Below are 23,304 nucleotides of genomic sequence, written 5' to 3'. Positions count from 1 at the left end.
GCAAGAAAACCTCCAAGCTTAGTTACCAGCTTGGACCTGGTAAAGCTGCCACCACCCAAAAAATTAGTGTTTTGGGGCACTCTGGTCCCCCCAAACCTTCCCTGGGGACCCCAAGACCCTAATCCCTTGAGTCTCACAATAAAGGGAAATAAACCTTTTCCCTTCCCCTCTCCAGGTGTTCCTGGAGAGATACACAGAAACAAGCTCCGTGAATCTAAACAGAGGGATTCCACCCTCCCCGTTTCCAGCCTTGGAAAACAGAAGTACCGAGAGCTAATCTCTCTTCCCCCCTCACCCAGAGGGAATGCAAAGTCAGGCTAGTAAATCTAACACACACAGATTTCCCCCTGACTTCTTCCTCCCACCAATTCCCTGGTGAGCACAGACTTAATTCCCTGGAGTTCCCCACTAAAGAAAAACTCCAACAGGTCTTAAAAAAAAAGCTTTATGTAAAAAGAAAGAAAAATACATAAAAATGGTCTCTCTGTATCAAGGTGACAAATACAGGGTCAATTGCTTAAAAGAAATATGAATAAACAGCCTTATTCAAAAAGAATACAATTCAAAACACTCCAGCAACTACACACATGTAAAATACAAAAAAACATATAAATCACTATCTGATCTTTTGTACTTACAACTGGGAAACAGAAGATTAGAAAGCAAGAGACAGAAATCCTCCCATAGCCGAGAGAGAGACAGGAACAAGACAAAGAACTCAGACACAAACTTCCCTCCACCCAGACCTGAAAAGGTCTGGTTTCCTGATTGGTCCTCTGGTCAGGTGCTTCAGGTTACCTCTTTCCAGGTGTAAGAGACATTAACCCTTAGTATCAAAGGGTAGCCGTGTTAGTCTGGATCTGTAAAAGCAGCAAAGAATCCTGTGGCACCTTATAGACTAACAGACGTTTTGGAGCATGAGCTTTCGTGGGTGAATACCCACTTCCTCAGATGCAACTGAGGAAGTGGGTATTCACCCACGAAAGCTCATGCTCCAAAACGTCTGTTAGTCTATAAGGTGCCACAGGATTCTTTGCTGCTTTTATTAACCCTTAGCTATCTGTTTATGACAGTCCCATCTATTGCCCCTCCACAGTTAGGGAAACCCATTTGTGCAAAGCCATCCACAATGTCCTGCATGTTCCCCAGAGTCACAGTTCTTCTTAGCAGAGTGCAATTAATGGCTGTGCAAACTTGCATCAGCACCATTCCAACGGTAGACTTTCCCACTCCAAACTGGTTCGCCACCGATCGGTAGCTGTCTGGAGTTGCCAGCTTCCAGATTGCAATAGCCACCCGCTTCTCCACTGGCAGGGCAGCTCTCAATCTCGTGTCCCTGCGCCGCAGGGTAGGGGCGAGCTCAGCACACAGTCCCATGAAAGTGGCTTTTCTCATCCGAAAGTTCTGCAGCCACGGCTCGTCATCCCAGGCTTGCAGGACGATGTGATCCCACCACTGAGTGCTGGTTTCCCGAGCCCAAAGGCGCCGTTCCACGGTGCTAAGCACGTCTGTTACTGCCACAAGCAATTGAGTGTCTTGAGCGTCAGGCGTTTCAATATCATCGTCTGACTCCTCACTGTCACTTTGCAGCTGAAGGAATAGCTCCACTGCCATGCATGATGTGCTGGCAACATTCATCAGCAAGGTCCTCAGCAGCTCAGGCTCCATTTGTAACAGAAATCTCAGAAATTGCGCTGCAGACTCACAATGCCGCCAAACTGCTCGGAATGTGTAGCAAAGCACCACGGGGCGTTGGAACAGGAAGCGGAAAGACCCGCACACTTCCTTCCCCTTCCCACAAGCCACAGTGCCAAAATGGGACGAGGTGCTCTGTGGGATAGCTGCCCACAATGCACCACTCCCAACAGCGCTGCAAGTGCTGCAAATGTGGCCACACTGCAGCGCTGGTAGCTGTCAGTGTGGCCACACTGCAGCGCTGGCCCTACACAGCTGTACGAACACAGCTGTAACTACCAGCGCTGCAAAACTGTAAGTGTAGCCATGGCCTTAATCAAGGAAGTTTCAGTTCCTAACAGCCAGAAATTTTCTGTTGTGAATCGATCCACTGACTTTCCTTTTGAAAGATCCAGTGGGGGTAGCTTTGAAAAGGTCTCAGATAGAGTAGAAGCTGTTAAGAAAGTTAACAGCTATAATCAAATGGCTGTGTGTGGCCAGCTTGTTGGAAAGACAATGATGTTGAAACAGAAATGTCTCCATGCTAATTCTGTGAGTGAGCAGTCTGTGCTTCAGGATCTAAGGACAGATTTGGTTGCTGGTGTTTCAGAGTTAAACGGTTTTATGGCTGAATGCTTGGGGATGCAGGAAAGAGCAAACAAATTCTCACCCTCAAACCCTTTGGATTTGTGTGGTATCTTTGTAAGACAAAGTCCAGCCTTAAAATTGGTGGCAGCTAAAAAGTTAAAAGCTAGTGTCTGTGTTAATGCAAATTACCTGGCTGGCAGAGAGAAGAAGGACTTGCTAATAGCTGTTAGCACAGGGAGCCCATCCCATCAGCCAGTGAATTTAGTTAAGCAAGAGAAATCAGGGTTTCATCCTGCAGAACAAGGAGAAGAGAAAAAACTAAATTTTGCAAAGGGAAGCAACAAATTAACCCTAAAATGCCCAAACTCCAATGGTATTAATCCAAGGGTGTGGCAGGACAAACATGATTGTAGATGGACACTTGCAATGAATTTGTTGTTATTGCTGATGGTAATTTTTGTAATTAGTGTATTGCTATTACCAAAAACTGTAAAAATGTACAATGTGCCTAATCTTTTGAAAAATCCCTTGAACATGTTAAGAGAAATACATGAGAACATACTTTATGTTAAAAGGGCTTGTTATACTGATGTTTCACTGCTAGTGCCTGTAAACAGTCTTGGAACTTTTCACAGAAAAAAAGACATTCCAGACCTGATGTGCTGTATGAAAAGGGAAACTGAGGCACACTATCACATTGCTTTCATGGCTAAATGCCAAGATTCCTACACTGTAAACAACATTAATATCTATTATCAAAGGGGTAGCCATGTTAGTCTGGATCTGTAAAAGCAGCAAAGAGTCCTGTGGCACCTTATAGACTAACAGACATTTTGGAGCATGAGCTTGCATGGGTGAATACCCACTTCCTCAGATGCACGTCATATCTATGTTGATTTAATGTTAATTGGGTTCCAAACATTTGCCAGAGTGTGTATGAATAAAGTAGCTATGTACTTTAACTCTTGGCAAGATCACATGAGACACACAGGAATCCTGCTGCAAAAGCAGATCCAATCCACTATTGTTCTAACCAAGTTTTACCTTAAGTTTGTAAAGAGATTCAATCATGTTATTGAACGTAAGTTTGGTAAAGCATTTCTGTTATACATTAATATAGCTTCAAACCCAGGACAAGCTGTAATAAGACAGAACCCAGGATGGGGAGCTCTTGGGATGCAGTCAGTGATGTTTGTGTCATTCCTTCCTGCATCAATTTTGCGTTGGGGGTGTGACGTTATTGATATAAACTGGGACCATATAAAACATGGGTTGCAACCAAGGTCCTGTAGTGGCACCAGATCTTATGTAAAGGGGGTCATGTAAGGTGTCTAAGACCAGGGTATGGGTCACTGATTATGATTATGCTGTCTGTATCATTTTGTAGTTGAAGTTATGAATATTGGCTGTATACTGTCTATATTTCAAACTTGTGCTGTGTTACTGGAAAAGATCCCAGACAAGTGGGTGTTAGCTCTGTTTAGCCTGCTTGATGGCCCATTAAGGACCATCAGCTACACAATTGACCCACTGAGAGGAGGCAGATACGCCTTGTGACTCAGCAGGGTGTGCAGAAACTGGCCCATGTGACTGCAAACTCCATTTTGCTGTAATTTTCCACAGTAAGAACAAAGAAGTGTTCTTATATCTGGAAAAGCCTATATAAGACTGATGCCTCATCTCCATCTTGTCTTCAATCCTGCTACCTACCTCTGGAGGGACTTTGCTACAAGCTGAAACTCTACACAAGGACTGATGACCCATCCCAGCTGGGGATGTTCTCCAGAGACTTAATTTGAACCTGCAGTTTACTCCATCACTGCTACAAGCCCGAACTAAGAACTTTGCCATTACTGTATGGAATTGATTCCATTTAACCAGTTCTAGCTCTCATCTCTATCTTTTTCCTTTTATGAATAAACCTTTAGATTTTAGATTCTAAAAGATTGGCAACAGCGTGATTTGTGGGTAAGATCTGATGTGTATATTGACCTGGGTCTGGGGCTTGGTCCTTTGGGATTGAGAGAACCTTTTTCTTTTACTGGGGTGTTGGTTTTCATAACCATTCATCCCCAGGACGAGTGGGACTGGTGGTGATACTGGGAGAGTGGAGTGTCTAAGGAAATTGCTTGTGTGACTTGTGGTTAGCCAGTGGGGTGAAACCGAAGTCCTTTTTGTCTGGCTGGTTTGGTTTGCCTTAGAGGTGGAAAAACCTTGGGCTGTGACTGCCCTGTTTGAGCAATTGGTCCTGAATTGGCACTCTCAATTGGGTCCCGCCAGAACCGCATCATCACAGGGGCACTCAGGTTTGGTTTGGTTTTGTTGGTGGGGAGGGGTAGCTCAGTGGTTTGAGCATTGGCTTGCTAAATTCAGGGTTGTGGGTTCAATCCTTGAGGGGGACACTTAGGAATTTGGGGCAAAAATCAGTACTTGGTCCTGCTGGTGAAGGTAGCAGGCTGGACTCCATGACCTTTCAAGGTCCCTTCCAGTTCTAGGCAATAGATATATCTCCTATTATTGTTTTTGGTTTGGCGGAGCAGTGCTCAAGGGGTTTTTTTGTTGTTGTTTTTGTTTCAGTGGCATGGCGCAGTGCTCGGGGGGTGTTTTGGTGGTGCAGTGCTCAGGGGGGTGTTTCGGCAGGGCGGTGCAGTTCTCGGGGGGCTGTTCTGGTGGTGCGGTGCAGTTCTCGGGGGGTGTTTCAGCAGCACAGCGCTCAAGGGAGTGGCGCTTGGGGGGGTGTTTCGGTGGGGCAGCGTTCAGGGGGGTGTTTCGGCAGGGTGGCATGGTGCTCAGGGGGGTGTTTTGGTGGGGCAGTGCAGTGCTCGTAGGGGGGTATTGCCGCAGGGCAGCAGGGCGGGGTGGCACTCAGAGGGGGGGTGTTAGGGTGGGGTGGTGCTCTTTTTTTTTGCTTGGGGTGGCAAAAAAGTTAGAGCCAGCCCTGGCTGCACACAGGTTGGTTCTCCTGCCAGGTGTTAACAGCAAAGCAGTTCATGCCGTTGTCCCTGTGCTTTGGTGGGTAGCTGGGAAAACTGCCTAATGGGGGTTTCCCAGCTTATTTCTGAGATGCAAAGTGTGCCGCACGAAAGGCCAAATGCAGGTCGGGGGTGAGAGGCCAGGCAGCTCCCATGGGATTGCACCTATTGCTCCCTGAACATTGGCCTGCAAGCTTGGTTATTTAATCAGCTTTTGCATTTGGCTGCAGTTGGAGCTGGTAAATGTCTGCCTTCTCTTTGCTTCTGTTGGCAGCATTTGTTTTGAGCTAACAAGCCCTTGCCTGGCTCTTCCTTCCGAGGATCTCACAGCACTTTACAAATGCAAATTTGATTTTCCTACATGCCGGTGAGCTACAGGGGAAACTGAGGCAGTGCTCTTCGGTGTTGGCTGGTTTGTAGGACACTTGAACTTGATGAGCAGCAAGAGATGTCATCACTAACACAAAGGACTATTGCCATCTTCTGGCAGAAGGGAGCCCAGCCAAGTACAAGCCGGTATGTGGCAGTGCGAGTGTCTGAGTGTGATGCGAAAATGGGGAAGCTGCCATAGTCTTTCTAACTAGACTCAAAGAGCTGCAGTGAACCAGAGGGCTGTTAACGCAGTCATCCAGTGAGACAGAGAATGAGCAGAGAATGCTCCCTCTGAACTCTGACGTGCAAGGTCTATGGGACGACTGGAACATCCAGGAAAATCCAGCCTGGTTCCTGGTGACACCCAAAGAGGAGACCTTGAGGGCGTCGGGGTCACCAGGCCTATTGAAGGAGGATTGAACCAAGACAAGGGAAAAGAGCATGCAGGGCCCGAGCCTCCAGGTGACCTGCCTCTAACTTCTCAAGAGAAAAATCTCATGAGAGCAAATCTTAGGACAAACTAAGTCATTGCACCATAGTGGTGCAGAGATCCACTTGGCACAGCTGGGAAAGGGCACCAAAGAGCTGGTTCCAGAGTCCTCAGGCTGGAGCCAGGGCCGATGCAAGGAAGTTTCGCTCCCTAGGTGAAACTTCCGCCTTGCGCCACCCCAGCTAACCCCGCCCCTGCGGCAGCTAACCGAGCCCCCTACCCGGGGAGCCCGCCACCCCCCTGACCCAGGGAGCCTCCCCCCCCGCCGCAGCTAACCCCGCCCAGGGAGACACCCCCCCCCGTGGCAGCTAACCCCGCCCAGGGAGACATCCCCTCTGCAGCAGCTAACTCCGCCTGGGGAGACACCCCCTCTGCAGCAGCTAACCCCGTCAGGGGAGACTCTTCCACCCCCCCCGGCAGGAGCTAACCCCGCCTGGGGAGACACCCCCTCTGCAGCAGGTAACCCCGTCCGGGGAGACTCTCGCCCCGCCCCCCCGGCAGCAGCTAACCCCACCTGGGGAGACTCTCTCCCACCTAGCAGCAGCTAACCCTGCCCGGGGAGACTCTTCCCCCCGGCGGCAGTTGACCCCCCCCCCAGGGAGACTCTTCCACCCCCCCCCGCGGCAGCTAACCCCGCCCATGGAGCTCTCCCCAGCTCACCTTGGCTCCACCTCCTCCGCTGAGCACGCTGGCACTGCTCTAATTCTCCTCCCCTCCCAGGCTTGCAGCGCCAGTTGGGGGAGACTTAGAGCTGGGCTGTGTGCTCAGCGGAGGAGGCAGAGTGGAGGTGATCTGGGGCAGGAAGCGATTCCCCTGTGCGCCCCCCCCATTACTGCGGGGCGGCCCTCCCTGGGCCCCCCACTCCCCACCCCAGCTCGCCTCCACTCCACCTCCCTGGAGCGGGCATTTCGGTGCCCCCAACCACTAGGTGCCCTAGGCAGCAGCCTAGTTTGCCTAAATGGTTGCACCGGCCCTGGCTGGAGCCCAATCTGTGAAGGCTCTGGCATGTGTTAGAGTTGCCATGGGGTTGCTCAGACTTCTGAAGTCACGGGAGACCTGTGGATTTACACCAAACTGAAAATCTGGCCTCATGTTGTCCTTCCTTTGCCTAAAGTGGGGCTGAATTCATCCGGCGGTTGAAAGGGCTGTTCTGCCACTAGCCAGACACACTCCAGGATCCGTAAGCACCCGTCCCATGCTAATTAAGGATCATGTTTCCAACCGGCTCAATCAGCTCTTGTGCACTAAAAACTAGTGCGTTTCTAAGGCTGGGGCTATACTACACGGCTTTTAGCAGCACGGCGCTGCGACAGTAACACTTCCACTAGGCCACGGACAGGATGGAGGAAACATCGAGCCCCCGGGTGTGACCGTTCTTCCTCTTCCAGTGACAACCACGGTCATGGGCAATCGTGTCACCGAACAACACGGAGAACAGCCATTTGTGGCTGCGGCATTTAATATCGCTTGGCAATTTGGCTGAAATATGGTATCGCCATGATACAAACGCAGCCAAGCCTCCAAATCGTCCACAGGTAGCCAAATGTAGTAGACGCTTGCCCCCGCCAGCCTGTCCATTACATTGTGTCCTTCATACTATTCCAGGGTCAGTAACTGCCAGCATGCAAATTCAAACATATCAACAGTCAGTGCAGTACAGTATTTGCGCTATGACAAGCATGCAGAAATCAGTTGTATATTGGAACCTGCAGTACACGATACAGTTGATCCAATAAAAGATATGACCTCAGATTACCATGTGGTTAGGGGAAACCAGAATTATACCTTGGATTAGTCCAACCAGGTGACAGGTTTTCTTTTGTAATGATGACAAATCTGGACCTGGGAAGGGAGATCAATTTTCACTGGAGATCATATTGAGTGATTGGATCACAGCGACCTGAGAGACTGGAATGTATGGTCCAAATCAATGACACCTGACCAAGGATGGATAAAGCAGAGCAGAAACCAGAGACAGATGGCAAGAACCAGGAAGAATGAAACCCTGTGAAACATGAGCCAAAGTGCTACGTGGAAACCAATACCAGGCTCATAACAGGAGCAGGGAAGATGAATCCCCATTGTTATGGAGTCATCACAGATGAATTACCTCAGCCATTTGGTTCTGCTTATGTGAACTCCATCACACGGTACTCTGAGTTATTTATAGATGGGGCTGGATTGGGGGATTTCTCCCTTCCCCCTCTGCACTGAATCTAAAGGAGACAGTGATGAAATGAGAGCTGAGGCCAGGTCTACACTACAGACTTACCTCAGTATAACTACTTCCATACCCTCGAGCGACAAAGTAATACCAACCTAACCCAGGGTGTGGACAGCGCTGTCAATGGGAGAGCTTCTCCCCTCGACACAGCTACCGCCTCTCGGGGAGGTGGATTAATGGCGCTGACGAGACAGCCCTCTCCCATCAGCATAGGAGCCACTATCTGAACAACCAACCCCCGCGTGAGGACCGTCAGACCACTACATATACATCTATTGCAGTGACGCTGGGCCGGGGGTGGAGGGAACTGAACAGGCCAGTTATTAAAATCTGATACATTTAAAACACCAGAACAGGTGCACAAAATGTTAGAAACCACCACAGGGGCTGACGGGCCGGCTGCGGTCAGGACTCAACACCGCTAATGGCATGAGTGGGTCACTTTGCCAAAGTTTGTTTTGCTCCCTGTAAAGGTGCTTTCATCACCAGAGTGGCACGGAACAACTGTACCAGGGCTGAGAATGCAGCCCATTATCTCTGCTGTTAGCACTAGAAGGGGATTTTGCATGTGTTCAGCTTCTGTTGATGGTCGCTCACCATTTCAGCCATCAACAGCAGCCATCCTCCTGAACAACATGGCAGCTCCTTTAGGGCCCAATCCAAGCCCAGTGAAATCAATAGGAGTCTTTCCATTTCTGGAAAGCCATAAAGCAAATGGCATTAGCTAGCCCCCCCGGGGATCAGTTCCTGGTCCTGTGTTATTTAACATCTTTGTCAGTGACCTGGAAGAAAACATAAAATCATCACTGAAGTTCATCCAATAAAAGATGTTACCTCACTCACCTTGTCTCCCTAATATCCTGGGACCGACCCAGCTACGACTACACTGCATACTGATCCATTGGCAGATGCCACAGACACTGGGGGAGTGGTAAATAACGAAGAGGACAGGTCAGTGATACAGAGCGATGTGGATTGCTAGGTAAACTGGGCCCAAGCAAACAAATGTCTACACTGTGAAATTAGGTTGATTTAATAGAAGTCGATTTTTTAGAAATTGATTTGATACAGTCGATTGTGTGCATCCCCACTAAGCGCAGTAAGTCGGCGGAGTGTGTCCACAGCACCGAGGCCAGCGTTGACTTTTGGAGCATTGCACTGTGGGTAGCTGTCCCACCGTTCCCGCAGTCTCTGTTGCCCATTGGAATTCTGGGTTGAGCTCCCAATGCCTGATGGAGCAAAAACATTGTTGTGGGTGGTTCTGGGTACATGTCATCAGGCCCCCCTCCCTCCCTCCCTCCGTGAAAGCAATGGCTAAAAATCTTTTCTTGCCTTTTTTCCTGGGTTACCCATGTGGATGACTTGATTACAGTCTATAAATACCTACCTGAGGAACAAATATTTAATAATGGGCTGTGCAGTCTAGCAGAGAAAGGTCTAATGTGAACCAAGGGCAGGAAGTTGAAGCTGGACACTCAAACAGGAAATAAGGTATACATTTTTAATAGTGAGAGTAATTAACCACTGGAACAATTTACCAAGGGTCATGGTGGGTTCTCCACCACTGACAATTTTAAAATCCAGACTGGACGTTTCTCTAGAAGATCTGCTCTAGGAATTATTTGGGGGAAGTTCTATGGACTGTGTCATGCAGGAGGTCAGAAGAGGATCACAGGTATCTCTTCTGCCTTAGGATAGATGAATCTCTGAAATTCGACAGACATAGGCTGAGATCCTGGCACTGGCGCTACACGGGTTTGGGACTCAGCCCAAATAAGGAAAGTTATGTTTTAAATGTGGCATAGAAAGAACTTTCTCCCAGCAGGCAGCTGACCCACCAGGAAATGTATGTACCTACTGTGGGTGGATCTGTGGTTCCAGGATCAGAATCCTGAGTCATCTCAGGGACCCATATGTAAATCCGTGGTAGAGATCACCCTTGAATCAAGGGATTGCCGATGATGATGATGATTTTTCTAACTAAGAGACTGTCAGTAAATGTAGTTATGGTTGATGCCTCATCCTCTGTAAGTTTCTAGCCTGTGATACAGTTACTATCGAGTTAGTAGTGTGAAAGTAGAATGAATTATATTGTGAAAATAGAAAGGATTAAAGAAATGCTGTCTGTACCTTTAAGAAAAACTGTTGGAATGCTGCAATCCAGGTGTCAGGAATACAGACATTCACATAGAACAATTGCACCATTTAAGGGCAATTGGTGAAGTATTAGCCTCAGATCCATAAAGAGTTAGTAAGGAAGTAGGATATGCATGCTGTGCCCCAGGTGAATTTTACAGTTTTGCTTTCTTTGTTCTTTTGTCTGATTCCCGCTCTTTTATCTGTATAAATAAGACTGTTTTGGCCTTGTATGGCCGCTCACATATTCTGAATGTTATTGGCAGAGCGCTGTGCTAATAAAACAGAGTGGTCTGACAAATTGTGAGTCCTGATTCTAACTTTGACAATTTGGAGGTCCCACCGAGATGGCAACCGTCTTCACTGGGGCTGTGTGATTCCTGACTGTTTTTGTGGGATGACCGTGGCAGCCGGCACCTGGGCATTTGGCCCAAGCGGTCCCCCACTAGAGCGGAAAGGCGCACAGCCACAGTGAGGTCTACGCCATCGAACCTGTTGGTTCCCACTCTGTTCTGGTAGGGATCCCGGGATCTGACATCAGGAATCTGGTCAGGTAATTATTTCTGTGTTTTGTCCGGACTGAGGACTGTCCTGTCTCTGTGTCTATCTGTCCTCTTGTGGAGTGTTTGAGTCTGGGTGCCGTCTCTGTCTGGGGATCGGCCGACCAAGGGGTTCCTGTCCCTGCGGTCTGAGTGAGTGAAATCTGCACAATTGCAGCCGCACCATACCTTGGGTAAAACCCTTAGTGTGAAAGCAAGGGCAATTGAGGCAGTAGCCTGTGGGCTCCTTTTATGTGTTGCAGCAGGCATCGCTCTGACGAACCTGAATTTCCTTCTTGTGTGATTGGTGTGTGAAAGTCCTCCTGTACTGGTAACCAGACGTCTAAGTCGGGACAGTTCCCTAAATGAACGCCGGCTCATTTTATGTATTTAGGATGGGTCCAGACTCCTGTAAAAAGGGTCCAGACTCCTGTAAATTTCTGGGAAAATGGTCTTGGCTAACTCAGGAGGATCCCAAAACTCAGTGGCCACTGTTAAAATCTTGGAACAAAGACTGAGTGGACGTCTTAAAGGACAAACTCGGCCAACCTAAAACTAAATTGGCTAAAGGAGAGGTTAATTGTTTCATGCAGTGGTGGGAAGAGGCAAATCATAGGTGGACAAAATCAAAACTGGCCTCTCTCACTTATTCAAATAATAAGTTAAAAGCTTTATTAAAAGCCTCCTCTCCCACCACTAGACCGAGCGCTCCCCTTTACCCCGTTCTCCAAACCCCGGATCGATCCAAACCCCTTCATACTCCCATCTCATTGTAAAAAGGACAAAAAGTCCCTTGTTCTGTTCCCCTTTGTTGTCTGCCTCAGAAACTGATTTTTTATAGTGTCCCACTACCAATTCAGCAAGGTTGGGGGCGAGGAGGGGGCTCCTCAACTAGCCCCCACCCTTTCTGGTCCCTTTCCTTGAACATTTCTTTCAAAATTGTGAAATGACCACAATATCATTCACAAACGGTTCATTGAAAAAAGCAGGATCGGGCCCAGACAAGCAGGCAAGCAACAGAAAAGAAACAGGTTGAAAGCCCTAAGGGAATAGTGTCAGGAGAAAAAAAAAAAGTAGTAAGTGCAGGCATGAACCCCTGGAACAATACTTAAAAGGGTGAAATCTAAGGTGATAAAGGTGTCATTTTGGAACATAAACAAGTGCTTTAAGAAAAGAGAGTGAAAAGTTAACTATAGAGGCTGGAGAGAATTAAGCAGTTAAACTTTGTGGAAAATGTTAAAAAGGACCATGTTAAAGAGAGAGAATTCTTGGTTTCTTTGCAGACATTCTGAAGGGAAAATGGGCCCTTTTCCAGAAGAGTGCCTGTAAATAATCCTTATATATATATACAGCTATGCAAAAACAAAGCAGTGTAAAAAAAAATGTTAAGGAAAAGAAAATGTGTATGTATCCATTTGTCTGTGTATGTAAAGTTCTAAGAATCTAAACCAACACATCTGGTTTGTAAAACTACTGTTTTGTAGGTGTAAGATAAATTGATTTTGTTTTTGTTTTTAATGCCACTAAAAATTCATTTGACTCTTTGATTCAAAGTTGCAAAACTGACAGACCTTTTTGCAAGACACAGGTAATTAGTGTTGTTTGGCTTTGGGATTTAGCATTTAACCCTTAAGGGGTAACTTGATTCTTTACAAAAATTAAAATGTTTTTAAATGAAGACCAAGTCATGGCTGCAATAGGGCAGTCAGAATCAGGAGAATAGGTAGAGATTCTGGAGTCTTTTTGTTTGTTTGGTTTGTTTTTTGTAACAATAGCAGATAAGAGCTGTAATGACAGAATAAGAAGTTAACAGTGACCCTCTGACCCTCTGAAGCAACAGCAGAGGTGAGGTGCACAAAACAAAAAGAAGCAATGTTAAAAACACTGAGCCTTAAAATGACTATGTGTAATCAGACTGTCACTTTAATAAAAGTACATGAAAACTCTGAAAAAAACAAAACAAAGTTATACCTTATGTAAAAATTAATATGGCTAATGTTTTTAAAAAGTTATAGTATAGAAAGAATGTGCATTTTCCGTAGGACATGTGCAGCGTATATTGTAAAAAGGGATGTAAAAAAAAAATGCAAATGAAACATGCTGCTGAATTAAAATCCTATTAGGGCTCCAAAAAGAGCCGCAATAGGCTGTGTTTTCTTTTTCAGATCCCTGTGTGTTAAAACAGAGTCTCTGAGCTCTGCTGATGGCTTTGAATCCAAAAGCCTAGCCTGTGTTGATGCAAATTACCTAACTGATAAAGAAAGGTGAAAACTGCCAGCACAAACGAAGTTGCAAATAAAGAACATACCTGGTCAGCAAACAAACTGCCTACATAAAAGGCATGGTATAACAAGATACCTTTAATAAATTTGATGCTAATGTTACTGTTAATATTAAACATTAAAATAACTTTAATGTTAGTGAGTACCCCTGTAACAACTTGTAGTGTGTATGATTTTTGGAAAAATCCTTTAAAGTAATATGGTAATGATTCTTCTCAGCTATTACCTGTGAATAAACTTAAAGCTTAACACAGCAGGGAAAACATTACAAACTTGGTCTGCTATATAAGAGGCAAAACTTGAGGTACACCACCTCATGAATTTAATAACTAAACAGTGAAATAATTCTTGCATAACCCTTAAAATGTAGAAGCCATTAAAACCTGGCCTGCCTATTTAAAAAAAAAAAAAAAAAAAAACACACACAGGAAAATATGGGGGTAATTCCTCTGTTTTGCCTGCAGTCAGGAAGGGTATTTGTAAAAGAATGAAATCTTTAAGCAATAATCAATGCCACCCCAAAAGGGGTAGAAAACTGTTCTTTTTGTCTTTCAGATAATCCAAAGTACTGTATAATGGACTATGTGTATGTGTTAATTCTTGGGGAAAAGTGTTTAAAAAGTGTTAGCAACCCACCAGAAGACAAATGTAAATGTAATGTAAGTACTGTGTTTACCAATAATCACGTTTACTATTTGCCACAACAACAACAACAAAAGAGTCTCCGCTTACTGTAAGCACTGATTTAGCTGAGTTCTCTATCAACCTTGGCATTGAATGGCAAACAGTTACCAATCATCTGTTAAAAGGTAAAAAGGTAACATGGCTCCTAAAAAAAATAAAAACAAAAATGTGGAAAACTGGACTATTCATATTATACACGCAAATGGGGACATGTTAAAAATTGCCACTGCATAAAAGCATAACAGCTTACCATTGGTATAACATATTTTCTGGATGGTCTCCCACAACTACTGGCATACTAATATTACTACCCTAATTGTTTTTGGTTTTACATTGTATGTGTTTAATTGAAATGTTTAAAATGTGCTGGTGGATAAAACAAATGTATGTAAAGCTAAAGCCACAGGCCCAAATCACCTCCCAGTATTTTCTATTACGTGGACTAAATAAGAAGTGACACTGGCGATTAATAATCTTAGTGTCAAAAGGGGGATATGTAGGAGCAGGATTTTATAATATCCCATAAGAATTAAAGTATAATTTGATTTCATCCTGCTAGTCACTATTTTTAAATAGCAGAAAGAAATGACCCCCTGGGACTATAGGATTCTGTTTTCCCATATGCATTACAAATTGGGCCCTCTCTAACTCTTTGTTTTAAGATTTAGGTAGTAAGAGACAGGATTCTCTATTGTGTCTGTGTTAAGTAAATTAGAGAAACATTGAAGGCCTGGGTCTCAATGTAAATTGTCTTAGTTATCAATTGTAAAACTTAGCAAGGTTTAATTTGCAATGTTTTTTTTGTTCAATATAAAATAGTACTGTTTGTATTCTCAAACCTATTTGTGTGAATGAGGAATGTATGCATCAGGAAAAGATAAGGTGTGAAGGCCATTGTTACAGCCAGAGTCAAGGGACGGCTGTTAAACTGTCTGGCATCTCAGAGTGGATACATGCTTCGCAGTGTAAGAATGCACAGACCCCAGTGAACCAACCACCACCTCAGGACCACGCAGAGTCAATTTTTTGACTCCAGAAGAAGACGTAGAGGAACAGCCTGCAATACCTTACAATCTACGCTCTCGTAAGGGTTGCCAGAAGCAGATGACTACATAAAGCAAGGCCCAAGAAGAAGCAGTAGTGAGCCGAGCGCCTGCTGCCTGGTGGACTTAAAACTGTGAGTGCAGTTCCCTCAGTTGAGGTTGTCAGAACCAGAAGGGCCTTGCCTCCAACATGCAGCTCTGGTAGCGCCTGTTCCTCGGCTGCTGGTATCTTAAGGTCTGGGGTGCACACAATGACAATTCTTTTATCCAGCAGCAAGTGTGGATAGCTCAGACCCTTATTATTTCTAAATGCTGGGTCTGCAGCCACATCCCAGCCCACTCTCAAACTGGTGTTCCTGTCCTGGCTATCCCACTCAATTACCCAGACCTCACTGGAGGACCTTGTCTGTTTAACACAATATGGAACAGTAATGACACCTGGGAAGAGGCTATTGGCAGTTCCTTTACCCCACTTGGGGGAGCAATACACCAGGCAAAAAGGCTCCTAAGTAGTTAAATAATGGCAAATAAAACCAGAGAAAGTTTAAGAGCCCTGGCCAAGGAAACAGAGGCGATCGGACAGGTGGCCCTCCAGAACCGTCAGGCATTGGACATAGTGCTTGCGGCCAAAGGAGGGACCTGTGCTCTCACTGGAAAACAATGTTGTATGTTTATACAATACCAATAAGGTAATAGATCGCTATAGCCACTTAGAACAAATCGCATATCTTCCTCATGAAAAGCTGAGTTCTTTATGGAAGTGGCTAAGTAACCTGTTTAATTTCTCTGGCATAGGAAACTGGTTGTTTCAGGGAGCCCTAACTATCCTGTTTGAAATCTTAGTGATTTTTGTATGCTTTCAGTTAATCTGTTGTATCCAGAATTGTGTCACCCAGATGGCTGCCCCAAAACAGAGTGCTAATATAATGATTTTGAATATCACTGATGAACAAAAAGATAAGAAACGGTTAATTTGTGGAACCTAGTAATTGTTGGTCATGGCGTGCGCTTGACCAAAAGGAGGGATTGTGAAAGTAGAATGAATTATATTGTGAAAATAGAAAGGATTAAAGAAATGCTGTCTGTACCTTTAAGAAAAACTGTTGGAATGCTGCAATCCAGGTGTCAGGAATACAGACATTCACATAGAACAATTGCACCATTTAAGGGCAATTGGTGAAGTATTAGCCTCAGATCCATAAAGAGTTAGTAAGGAAGTAGGATATGCATGCTGTGCCCCAGGTGAATTTTACAGTTTTGCTTTCTTTGTTCTTTTGTCTGATTCCCGCTCTTTTATCTGTATAAATAAGACTGTTTTGGCCTTGTATGGCCGCTCACATATTCTGAATGTTATTGGCAGAGCGCTGTGCTAATAAAACAGAGTGGTCTGACAAATTGTGAGTCCTGATTCTAACTTTGACAGTAGAAAGCAACCTTGGGAGTGTAGCTATGTAACTGCTCCTTTAAATTTCAGATATCTGCCATTTTGTGTTCTGTTCCCATGCAGCCTGTTGTCCAGAGGATAATAAACACACTGTGCTCTCTCTCTCACAGAGGCTGTGTATTTGGTCTTTCTTCTTTTGTTGTTTTCCCCTTTAATCTAAAGTAAAGCATGCAGGCTGTTCTCCCATTTCCAGCCTGGATTTTCCACTGCCTTACACCTTGTGTCTTCAACCATAAACTATGGGCCCAGAGACTGTAAAGCGCTGTAAAATCCACACTCGCCATTCGTGCACAGGTATAAATGACAACACAAGATGCAGGACAATGAAGACTCAGGCCCCCTAGCACTAAGTGGCTGACCTGACCCAAGCCATGAGTCCAATGTTGTGTGTTTTTCTGGAAATAATTGTTGCTGTCACTACAATATAAAGCAATGCAAGGAATTTAGCTCTTTTCCTGCTCTACGTGTCAGCTGTGTTGTCATTATGAATGTATGGGAAACCCAGCATCCTGAAATCAGGCCTGAGTTAGCAGGAAGCTTTCAGTTCTTATAGCCCTTTGATCTTTGGTGGGGGGGTGGTAATTCTGGGGTGGACAGTCTAGTCTGATGGAGATGACCTATTTCTCTCCCAGTGGAATCTGTACTGAATGCTGGGTTAACAGTCCCAAGTAACAGCGGACAAGAGGCTGAAATATGGATGATCTGCATAGATTTATGGCCCAAAATGTGAAACAAAAAATCAAACCAGGCGTTATTGTTTTGCACCAGAGCAGAGCCATAAACCATCCTCGGAGACTTTCTTTCGCTGACTCAGGTTTGTTCAACTTCATGCGTCATCCTTCCCTCCCCAAGAAACTGTCGAATCAGCGGTGCCCGGATTCACTTGGCCCTGTGTGAAAACGCACCAGCCTGGTGTTGTGCTGACAGCAATGGAGAAATTCTTAGCTCTAAGCGCTTAGAAAGGTAATTAAAGAAAACCATTAATGCAGCTCTGTGCAAGGTTTAATTTTACTCCAGGTACAGTAATGGGAATGACTCAGCCATGTATATCCTGGCACAGCGTTTTCAGGTGGTGAGGTAACCAGTCCGTGTCATCAAGAGGAGTTGGAGTGAGAGCCTGTTTGATACACACTGAGCCAAAGTTCCTAGATTTAATCCCCAACTGCCCTTACCCCAACCCTCCACCCATCTTTTTAAAGCAGTCCTCACAAGGTAAAAATTATAGCCTAAAACCTCCAAATTCCTTGTTGGTTACTAACAACACCCCAGATTGTTCAAACTGGCTGGTTTTTAAAACCTAATTTGCTTTGCAGCATGCCTCTGCGGTATTGCTAACTCCAAATCATCCATCAGACCCAGGACATCTTCGGATGGGCTCAAACATCCTGAGATTTTGAAAAAGAATAAATGTGGGGTTCTTTTTATTTTGTCTTCTGAGGTCGGAGACTTCAGGGTTCATCCCCCCCTGTGGTTTTTCTCTGCAGCCAGGAGGGCTGTAAATTTACTTTTTTTGTTTAATGAAAGCTGAGACTTTCAGATAGCAACATGATTCCAGCAATCAAAGGCCTTAAGAAACACACACACCACACCCCCGAGTTCCCACCCTAATTGCACAACTCTTGATAACACTGCAAGAGTTGGCAATGCTGCATCTGCAGTTACTTTACCATTTTTTGCTTTTTCTCAGCTGGGATACTGAGTCTGGAATGGTAAATTTCATGTTCTTTCTCAGACCAGTTTCACATCCTGGTTCTCAGGCACTGACTGGCATAATGCTGATCCATTTCAGTGCCCAGTCCTGCCGGGGACGATTGATGTATAAATGTACTTTACATTCAAAGGAATATAAAAACATTTCACAATGAGCTTTGTGCCAGTTGGACAACATCTCTGCTTAGGCCACTTCTCCTTTATTAAAGAAAAGGCTAAACAGGATTTCAGATTACAGCAAAGCAGAAGTCATCCCAGCCAAATGCAGCCCTGATACAGCAAAAATCCCTGTCATACAATTGCCTCCCAAAAGTCTCTGCAGCAGGGACTTTTAGTAAAAAATTCTCACTGGCTCAGCTGACTTGGTGGTAACATCATCGGGACTATTTTGCTAAAATCCCCATGACTGTACAGTGTCCACAAAAGGAAACTCTCCTTTAGCTCACGCCAAGGGCACCAGAACAGAGGGACCAGGGGGCCATGCTAGCCATAAGTGTGAATGATGGGGAATGAGGGGGCAGAGAGGAGCGAATGGAGGTCGGGCCTCAGGGGGTGGGCCACCGTTCAGGTGCATGTGCGCCCCCCCCCCCATACCTTTATGGTGCTTCTGCCACTCCTGGCTCAGGTGCCAGGGCCCTGAGATTTTGGAGCTGGACAGTCTGTGGCCAGCATCGGGGCATCTGTGAAGCCCCAGACAGCAGTGGAGGTGTCTGAGCCCAACTACATTCATAATAAAGAATGACTGAAGAGAAATACAGAGAGATGGAATTACATTTATTTTAAAAGTTTCCTAAGCTTTAAAAAAATCCCCTTGGGCTGCTTTGTCTTAGGCTCTCAATGGCTTGAGCCCCAGAATTTCGGAAGTCAGCAGCCTTCTAGCCCTGTAGTGATTCTCTCATTAACACAATTCAATTACAAAATAAAGTTCTACGTCTCAGATCGCTTTCCAAGCCCTGCGTGAAGCGATGGCCTTTGCAGCGAAATGAAGAACTGAAACTTATTTGTACCCATTTTGTATGAAATATCCTTCTGCTATATCCTAAATGCGGTTGTGTCTTAGATGCAGGAATGTACACATCACAACCTGCATCAGGTTTGCTTAAAAAATCTGTTGTTGATTCTTTACTGATTTTCTAACCCATTTCAAGGTGCAGCGTCTGTCTTTATCCTGTTGCAGAAACACTTTCCCTGATTTTGGAAAGTTCAGAGGTACTGTTTGCCAAGAAACGCTCATATGTCCCACTCCCTTACCCCAGTTTTACACCCGTGTAACCCCATTGACTTCACTGGAGTGCCTCTGCTGTAGACTGGTGTATATTGAGAGGATACTCAGGCTCTGTTTATAGGTTTCCTCGAGGGCTAAATGCAGAAGTGATGGGCAGGGACACGTAGGTTAGAGGAGTTGTAATAATCTGCGACCACAACAGACCTCGTGGCGGTCAGGTGCCGTGCACACTACCACCATGTAGACTTTGCAGTTGTCAGCAGGCATGAAACTCAAGTTATTCTGCTCCATTAACAAGGGAGGCTAATCGTTAGCAGCCATATGCACAGCAAACGTGCCTAAATTGCAGCAGAATCATCATCTGCAATGTAGTTATGCAGATGGCAGAGACAGCAGGGCTAGAACACCAGACTGGGACCTGTATTCTTTGCACACTGTTACTCCATATTTAAGATGATGGTAGCTTTGGTCCCCATGTAAAACTTCCAGGAGAGGAATTTGGCTCATGGGTCTCCCAGTGGCCAATCTCTTGTGTAGAAGAGCACTCTAAATAGCAAATTATCCTGGGGATGGCCGGTAGCTCTCTGGCAGCTGAAATGAATGGGGAATCTGTGGAAGCACGTGAGGATCAAAAGAGGGTGATCTCTTACTCCAGGCATACCCGGGCGCTGCCAGGAGTTGCCATTTATTGCCAGTCATGGTGAAGTTTGATGTTCTTAAAGCCCTAGCTCCTAGAGGCCTGTGATTAAGTGAGAATCGCATCTGTTGTTCTTCTTTCTTTTAAGTACATTTCTCACCTTGGTCATGGTTGGAGAACAAAACTTGCAGACATGACCCCCAGATGCTCAGAAATCAGAAGAATAAAGACTCTATTATTTTTAATGATTTTTAAGCCAACCTCGTGACTTTTTTGAGCCTGAGGCATGATTTGTTGAACACTTAGGATTGGGGATACCAAGGCAATTCCATAGCCCCCTCACTGTATCAGGGTGACCACTGCTCCTGTTAGACTGTAAGTGTCACAGCGCAGGGATGGTCTCTGCCTGTGTCTTGTACAGCAATGGTTCTCAACCAGGGGTACACATAGTGACTGGCAGGGACATGTAGGGCAGCAGAGGAGAAGCAGGAAGAAGGAGGGGGAGAGAGAAGCAGCAAAGAAGGGGGCAGACGAAGGGGGAGAGATCTTCCAGTGGGTACATCAACTCGTCCAGATATTTGCCTTGTTTTACAACAGGCTACATGAAATGCACTAGCGAAGTCAGTACAGACTAACATTTCATACAGACAGTGACTTGTTTCTCCTGCTCTATGTATCATGCCTTGAAATATAAGTACAGTATTTATATTCAAATCCATTTATTTTACAACAGGGTGGATTTGATTTAAATCACTAGTCAGGAAGACTCCATTTAATCATGGTTTTCTACACAGAAGTGCATTCTTGTTGGTTGTTATAACCTTAATACATATTCTTCACGACTCAGAGATTTTAGAAGGTACACACGATACATTTTTAAACAGTGATTTATTTTGAAAACTCTTCAGATTAGTTTTACTATATCAGAAAATGAACGATTGTTTGGTTATTTCATTTACCAAAGGTAATTGAAGCAGATATTTATGAAGTCATTGGAAGGCTAACTATCTCCAATTCAACAGGTTAAACATCAATATTTGGAGGATTTTCCTGCCATGCTTCATTAGGAGGAGAACATCACCAGACAGACGTTTAAATTGTTTTAACTAAAACAACAACGTTAAATATTCTGGATTTTTTCTACAACAGCAAACATATAATATTTTAACAAAACAAGCATATGTCCCTCACTTCTCATATTTATCTCCAGACTTCTCCTTGTCCAGATCTATTCCGCCCCCAACAATCTTCTATTCATTGAACTTTTTAAAATTTTGCACTTTTAAGAGAAAGATGAGGGATTGACTCTGTGTACACAGATTTTCTGAGGAACAATACGGTTGAGGTCTGTTATTTCTCACTTCTGTATATTATTTATTTTAAAAGATTTTTGCTGTTAACAAGCATGTTACCTCTGGAGACACAAACGCACAGTTTGAGAACTGCAAAACTAAGCATCTCTGATGGTTTCTTCTAGATTGAGCACTGAGTCCCATTGGATAGATAGAAAGAGTAACCTAAATAATCTATACAGAAGCCCCTGGAACCCCATAAAATTGAGTCCCTAATCCATGAACTACTGAAACTCATTTACAAAACTTTTCTTAAACATGACATGAATATATTGTCTCATACTATAGAATTAGAATTTATAATCCCTATTCCATGATGAGATATCTTTGAGCTAAGGTATCTTAATTAAAACTATCTTTAGCTAGGTTTTTTCCTTAAAAAGCATTTTATCAAAAAAATCCAATTTAAATAATAAAATCCATGACATCTTTGTATGTTATGTCTGATTTTGTAAGCAAGTCATTTTTAAGTGAGGTGAAACTTGGGGCTACACAAACTCCTGAAAGGTTGAGAAGCACTGCTGTGCAGCTGCCCTGAGATCCCAGTACACATAGGCAGGCAGAGTTCTGGGCAAAGTGGATTCACAGACTCCAGTGGGGTTCTCCTTTTCCAGCAGAGCTGGTCTGGCACGGGGAACCCCTTCTCCTGGAGAACTAGAACTAGAACTTCCCCACCCGGGAAGGGGACGCTGCCCCTTTAAGACCTGCCCCTCCCACGGGTCAGGGGCGGGGCGGGGCTCCCCTCGCAGGTGTTGCCAGATGAGATTGATACAGAGCGTTCTGAGCGGGGAGGGGCCGCGGCGGGAGTGGAGTGACGGGGGAGAGAGACCAATAGAGAGGCAGGCGGCGGGGTCGCCGGGCCAATGGGCGGGCGAGGTGGGCGGGGCAAGGCTGAGGTCTGCCAGCTGGCGCTGGTGGTCGGGTTCGGTCGGTGGCTGCGGCTGGCCAGGGCGGCTGCGGCTCCCATGAGCCGGCGGTGAGTGAGCGGGCCCGGCGCCATGCCCAGGCGGCTGGCGGGGCCCCCCGTGGGTCCCCACGGGGAGGATTTCTCCTTCGTGAGCCCGCTGGTGAAGTACCTGCTCTTCTTCTTCAACCTGCTCTTCTGGGTGCGTGGGGGCGAGAACCGGGCCGGGGGGCAGCCAGGGGGGCGGGCCTCGGGGGGGCACCTGAGGCAGGGGGGCGAGAACCGGGCCGGAGGGCAGCCAGGGGGGCGGGCCTCGGGGGGGGGCACCTGAGGCAGGGGGCGAGAACCGGGCGGGGGGCAGCCAGGGGGGCGGTCTGGGGGGGGCACCTGAGGCAGGGGGCGAGAACCGGGCCGGGGGGCAGCCAGGGGGGCGGGCCTCGGGGGGGGGCACCTGAGGCAGGGGGCGAGAACCGGGCCGGGGGGCAGCCAGGGGGGCGGGCCTCGGGGGGGGGCACCTGAGGCAGGGGGGCGAGAACCGGGCCGGAGGCAGCCAGGGGGGCGGGCCTCGGGGGGGGCACCGAGGCAGGGGGCGAGAACCGGGCCGGGGGGCAGCCAGGGGGGCGGGCCTCGGGGGGGGCACCTGAGGCAGGGGGCGAGAACCGGGCCCGGGGGCAGCCAGGGGGGCGGGCCTCGGGGGGGGGGCACCTGAGGCAGGGGGGCGAGAAACCGGGCCGGGGGGCAGCCAGGGGGCGGGCCCGGGGGGGGGCACCTGAGGCAGGGGGCGAGAACCGGCCGGGGGCGGGCCTCGGGGGGGGGGCACCTGAGGCTGGGGCGAGAAACCGGGCCGGGGGGGCAGCCAGGGGGCGGGCCTCGGGGGGGGGCACCTGAGGCAGGGGGCGAGAACCGGGCCGGGGGGCAGCCAGGGGGGCGGGCCTCGGGGGGGGGGCACCTGAGGCAGGGGACGGGCAGCCAGGGGGTAGGTAGGGCAGCCGGGGGGCACCTGAGGAAGGGGGTGGGTAGCCGAGGGG

At 46.7% G+C, this 23,304-nt stretch overlaps 1 protein-coding gene across 2 annotated transcripts in view; it reads left to right on the top strand.

The window, feature by feature from the left end:
* The first annotated feature begins 22,257 nt into the window (after positions 1 to 22,257).
* The window catches only part of TSPAN33 (tetraspanin 33), a 40,133-nt gene continuing 39,086 nt past the window's right edge, over positions 22,258 to 23,304 (top strand). The window contains exon 1 of one of the 2 annotated variants that reach the window (XM_030582045.1): positions 22,258 to 22,348. Coding sequence is in view for 1 of the 2 variants with exons in the window: in XM_030581970.1 (XP_030437830.1) it covers positions 22,371 to 22,478 (108 nt within the window). In the remaining variant the exon portion in view is untranslated. Of the gene's footprint in view, positions 22,479 to 23,304 lie in introns of both variants that reach the window. The other variant, XM_030581970.1, reaches the window with a different exon arrangement.

This window comes from Gopherus evgoodei, chromosome 1, assembly GCF_007399415.2.
Source record: "Gopherus evgoodei ecotype Sinaloan lineage chromosome 1, rGopEvg1_v1.p, whole genome shotgun sequence".
NCBI classification, from domain to species: Eukaryota; Metazoa; Chordata; order Testudines; family Testudinidae; genus Gopherus; species Gopherus evgoodei.
Note: the sequence above shows the minus strand (reverse complement) of the source record. Positions and strands in the feature narration are given on the sequence as shown.